Raw genomic sequence first — 6,000 nt, 5'->3', positions numbered from 1 at the left:
CTTTGTGTGCACCTACAACACTGAACTCACCTGTCTGTCAGTCAGCATGTAGATGTGCTGCTGGTCTGGGCTGAACAGCATGTCTCTCAGTAAGGGACTTCCTCCCTCGCTTACAGTCACCTTCTCGTACAGGACTGCGGGACGGTTGGGACTCACAGAGTTCACCAAGATCTGCAGGGAAACATAAAAGAGGACAGTTACAGAAACATACTCAAATTACCTAGAAAAACTCAACAGTCTTATAAGATTTTAAAATATTGGTTTGGTTTGGTTTATTTATGGATATAGAAAGACAAAGAAGGATCCAAGGGATAACATGTGAAAGTGAGGAACATTTTTTTCCAACATGGTCCCTGAAATAAATTAAATAATATTAAATAAAGGGTTTTTTGAAGAAGATAAAGGCACGCATATACAAGGACATGGGAGAGGAGTGTTTGCGATAGATGAATGGCAACTAGGAATACAGTGTTGAATAAGGTTAAAAATAAGTTGAAAAATATTTTACTTCTATTATACCTTCAACACAATGTATGAATTCCCTTGCTCTATATTTTCAGCACATACTAGCAAAAGACACAGTGATTTATACATATTTCTTTGTTTTCTCATGTCTCAAACCCTTCTCACAATATCCGACATATTACACGTTATACATTTTCTCTCAAACCAAAGTTGAAACATACTGTAGTCTCTATGCGTGTTTCTCCAGCTGTGAAATATACTAAATTTACCTCAGCAGCAACAGGTGGTTATTATTTCAGCGGAAGGTATTGTGAAATTATCAAACTTTTGGAAAAAAGGTTGAAAGCTCCTGCTTTATGGACCTGTGTAAACGGCTTAATTGAAAGGCAGTAATAGAAGTATTGAATTTAGTATCATTATTGTGAATGAATGGAAAAGAACATTATTGACTAGTTAATGATGCTATTACACCTATCGAAAACCTCTCTATTCTGCACCTAGGAGGAACCAATGGAAACACTTTTCAAACTGAAACACTAACAAAAAGTGGTGTGTCTCAAAACATTATGGTCCTGTAAGAAGTCCAGAGAGCATTTGGATTTCAATCAAGACATAATCATCCAACACACCTGTAGACAAAGGCAACTATTTATCTCACAGCGCATGCAAGCAGGCGCATGTGCACACTCCCACACACGCACTCATGCATGCACAGACGTTTTCAAAATGTCTTTGTGAGCTTTGGCGAATAATTTGCCCAGATATGGAAAGTAATGGTGCAGATACAAGATAGGAGATTGGCTGGCTGAGAAGGGCTGTGAGCCAAAGTCATCTCAGCAGCAAAAGAAAAGCGCAGATCGACAGGGGGAGGGCAAGTATCAGCTCTCCATTACTGAGCTTTGTAGACTCACACTGCTATCAGCCCACAGTGACAAGGAAGGGACAGCAGGCAATGACTAGCTGGAAAATTATACTGAACACACACAGATACACACAGACAAATAGGTTCACACTCAGATAGATGAAAAATGATAAAATTAATACAGACACACACGGACGATGATAGATATGCATACGCTAATATGTGTTTTGAAAGAAATGTACATGTACACACAGAGAAACAGGTTTGCTGAGCGCACACACACACACACACACACACACACACACACACACACACACACACACACACACACACACACACACACACACACACACACACACACACACACACACACACACACACACACACACACACACACACACACACACACACACACACACACACACACACTTTGCGATGAAATAATTTATTTACAACCCAACCAAAAGAAACCAAGGGCAACAATCCCATTATCCTATACAGGTTGTGTGTGTGTCTGTGTGTGTCTGTGTGTGTGTGTGTGTGTGTGTGTGTGTGTGTGTGTGTGTGTGTGTGTGTGTGTGTGTGTGTGTGTGTGTGTGCGCGCGCCAGAGAGAGAGGGGGAGAGCTCATAATGCTGTGATGAAGCACTGAAGAAGGGAGGAAATATGGATGTTATTATCTAGATAATGGGCCTGTAAACAAAGGATACATTTCATTCACGGATGGCTCGCATCTAGATGAGCACACATACACACACGTGACAACATTTTTTTCAAACACAGACAACCAGAATAAGGAAAAATGCTGGCTGACACACACAAAGGTGAAAGAATAGTTTTCAGTTTGTGGGCTCCAGGCATTATTTTCTCCCTCTCTCAACTCTCTCACACACACACACAAAAAGAGTCATTTCATTTGGCAGCTACATCTATCTCCCAGCCAGACAACCAAGTCCGGTTCATTGGCTAATGACCAGTCCCAGCCAGAACTGGTTTTTCACACGCGATAATACAGAGAATAAAAGTCTGTCTTTCTGTCAGGCACCCTATCTTCTGTTTGTATCAATCTGCTAGGCTCTTTGTCCATCTTCCAACCTGCATAATCCCAAATGTGCAAATGACTGTCTCTTCATTGTTTATACCACTTTGTCCATTAACTCCAGTATGACTTTAGAAACAGAGACTCAAACACATGGCGTTAGTTAAATGGTAACTTTTATCCCTCCTGTCTTTGTTTCAATCTTTATTCTCTCCCAACAATTTTTCTCCGAGGATGCAGTTCATATGCAGTGCTAACATAAAAAATGAAAAAAATGTGCGGGGAGAGTGAAAAAGAGAGAAAACAGAAGAGTGGGCAAGTGAGAGTGGGTGATGTGTGAAAACAACAGGTAATAAATCGTCTCGAATCAATTTCTTCCACAGCCGCTGCAGCCAAGACTGGACAGAGAATATGGAAACCAGGGAGAGAACAAAGGACTATGGAATATAGAAAGTGAACAGATGGATGGATGGATGAGCGGCATTTGTCTTATTGAATCACTGAGCTACTGTGCCCGGGAAACAAGCACTAGAATCTAATAATCAGGTTAATGTGCGTTCAGGAGGGTTAAGAGCTTCTTCTAAAAAGTGGACAAATGTGTGTGTACAATTACAGGTATGTATGTAAGCTTGCATGCCTGTACATATGCCAGTGGATTTTCACATGAATCTACAAGTACCTGTAATGTATCAACATGCACATATCCATATAAATTCACAGGTTTACGTTTCCATGCATATGCATGCACAGCTCCTTGTGAATGTGAATGTTATGTGTGAACTACATCAAGAAATCGATGCAATAGTCAGGGATCATCGGACATACTGCTGTTGTCTTATTGTCTCCTCTGTATTGCTTAGCTTTCTATTGCTTAGCTTTTACTAAGTGGTTGATGGATGGATTCACAGAATGATGCTGTGCTTGTATTTTTAGGAAAAGCCCATATCTGCTGTCTTGTCAACATGCATAATGTAACATTACCAGACACACAGACTTTAAACACATTAGGAGCACTGTCTTAAGTAAGGACATACTAAAGCATAGAGAGAGACAGGAGAGGACCAAAACAAAGCAGAGTGTTTATGAGTGGGGAATAATAAGGAGAGAAGGCCACATGCAAAGAATAGCAGATGAGTTATTATTACAGTGAGACAAACTATGGTCTTTGTCTCACAGTGACTGATGTAAAACTCTTAACCTAACTTTCAATGACTGCTACTCTGAGATCTCCCATGGCCAATAATTGTTATACCTCCCTGAATTGCTAAAGTTGTTTGTCAGCTCAACAAAACTGGAAATGAAAGGAGATGTAGCAATAACTTTTCCCACTACAACTGTGCTTTCTGGAGAGAAACGGCCCAACAATGTTGGAAACAACTGGCATCTGATATCTATTGAGAGAAACAAAATGTGTATTAACTTCTAGTGTATCCCTAAGTGGCCCATCCCTAACATCCCCAGATATTTTATTAGCATCTCTGACCTTCCCTGTCTTCAACATGCTTCATGATATTCAGAAATCTTGCATAAGTCCTGTATGAGGGGGAAAAAAAGATTGCAACCAAATAAAACACTGCACCATCACCACATTGAAACTACAATTATCCTCTCCCCCCTCCCCTGTCAAAATCCTTTTTTTATCTATTCTCAGTGCATTAACAACTCCCTCAACCCACCTATCCACCCAAAATTCCCTGATGCCGGGTTTTATCTATGCCAGGCAGGCCTGGTTAGCTCTGATAGACACACATGATCGCTAGCTGGTGATAGGGAGGCTGGTGGTATGAGGGTGAGAGAGTTGGGTGATAAGACATGGCATGTCAATGAGAATGATGCCTGTCATAGCTGCAGGTGACAACTGATGGAGCATGTGTACGTGAAAATGAGAGACTTGAGAGAATGAGAGACAGAGATCGTCTTATACTGCATGGATGTACTGTGGGAAGAAAAGGAGGAACAAAACAAAAAGGAAGGAAAGTAAAGAGAGTGGGGGTTGGGGTGGGGTGAAGATGAACTGATGAAGGAGGGATGACCAGAAGAAACTTTACACAGTAAATTAAAAGTAAAAAGGGGAAGTAAAATCAAGAATAGTGGAGGTAAGGAGGAAATTGAAAGTGAAAATGAATTAGCGGCTCATGGAACAGAACAGAATGAGATGGTCCAGGTGTCTCAGGTCTCACTGAGAGCCACAACACACTAGCATTAGCATTTAGCTCCAGTAAATTTGTATGTGAACACAAAGCATACTTGGCTCACTTATTGCATGTAGAAACGCACACACAAACACTTACATGCTACTTTTATAGAGGGGTAAACCTGACATAACTAGGTCTACCCATGCATAATGGCAGCAGGCCCCACATTCCTGACTTTGATGTGGAGGGGTGTGTGTGTGTGTGTGTGTGTGTGTGTGTGTGTGTGTGTGTGTGTGTGTGTGTGTGTGTGTGTGTGTGTGTGTGTGTGTGTGTGTGTGTGTGTGTGTGTGTGTGTTCAGGGGGCCCTACTGAAATGGGGAATTCAGTGTGGCCCTCTCCAGAACAAAAGGAAATAAAGAAAAGCAGCAAGAGGGTCATGAACAGAGGAGAGAAAAGTAGCAGGGTCCGACAGACATTGGACTGTGTGAAGGAGTGAACAACAGATGACAGTCACAGTATTAGTGGAGTCTAGTAGCTAGGCGATCTTATGTATTGTAATGTACCACTTTGTTGTATTGAGCTGGGCCTTACTGTTGTTAATGTAACCAACTTTTCATGTTTAATGTTGTCTTTTCTGTGATTGCTAAAATATTTCTCCCCTTTTTTTCCTGTTTAAAATCATGTGACATGATAATAAAGATGCCATAATATGATTGAAAGTATGTTTTTTTATTTTTTTTATTTTTTATTACTGCTCAAGGGATAATTGGAGTGAAATACCCAACGTAAGTTTCACCTTAACCCTGTCCTTACAAACACCCTACACTATCTGGGATGCATTCACACAAATAAATTCATACAGTCAAACACATCTTATTGAGCTCAGTGGAGACTCCCTAATGACAGCCCTGAGTATACATCACCCGTATCCTCTGTGTCCCTCTGCTGCTGGGGCGTTTACATGAAGTGTTGAAATTACTCACTTCCTATCGCACATTGAGCTTGGCAGAACCAGAGCGCAGCAGGACACAAAACAAATCCAACTATTGTTCACAAACAGCAAGGTGTTGCCATCAGAAAACATACACTTTTTCCCTATTGCTGTGTGACTGTGTGTTTTCAGGGCATTTTTAAATTCCTAACAGAAATAAAAGTGAATTGGGCCACTAGCAATTGAGTATTTACTTTCAAACACACACACTCAGGTACAGCCGGCAGTGGCATTGTTAGTGAGTAGAGGGAAACCCTTGTATGTATGTGTGTGTGTGTGTGTGTGTGTGTGTGTGTGTGTGTGTGTGTGTGTGTGTGTGTGTGTGTGTGTGTGTGTGTGTGTGTGTGCGTGTATGTATGTGTGTGTGTGTGTGTGTGTGTGTGTGTGTGTGTGTGTGTGTGTGTGTGTGTGTGTGTGTGTGTGTGTGTGTGTGTGTGTGTGTGTGTGTGTGTGTGTGCGTGCGTGTGTGCGTGCGTGTGTCTGAGTGAGTTAGAAGCTAGGAGCAGATG

The 6,000-nt window shown here is 41.4% G+C and overlaps 1 protein-coding gene across 1 annotated transcript in view; it reads right to left on the bottom strand.

Annotated features, from left to right (window-relative positions):
* plxna1b (plexin A1b) overlaps positions 1–6,000 on the bottom strand; it is a 197,687-nt gene that overhangs the window by 107,735 nt on the left and 83,952 nt on the right. The window contains 1 exon segment of the mRNA XM_083938601.1: positions 31–171. Within this exon segment, the coding sequence (XP_083794727.1) occupies positions 31–171 (141 nt within the window).

Source organism: Echiichthys vipera (genome assembly GCF_963691815.1).
Source record: "Echiichthys vipera genome assembly, chromosome: X".
Lineage (NCBI taxonomy): Eukaryota > Metazoa > Chordata > Actinopteri > Perciformes > Trachinidae > Echiichthys > Echiichthys vipera.
The sequence above is the reverse complement of the archived record's forward strand: the minus strand, read 5'-3'. Positions and strand labels throughout refer to the sequence as shown.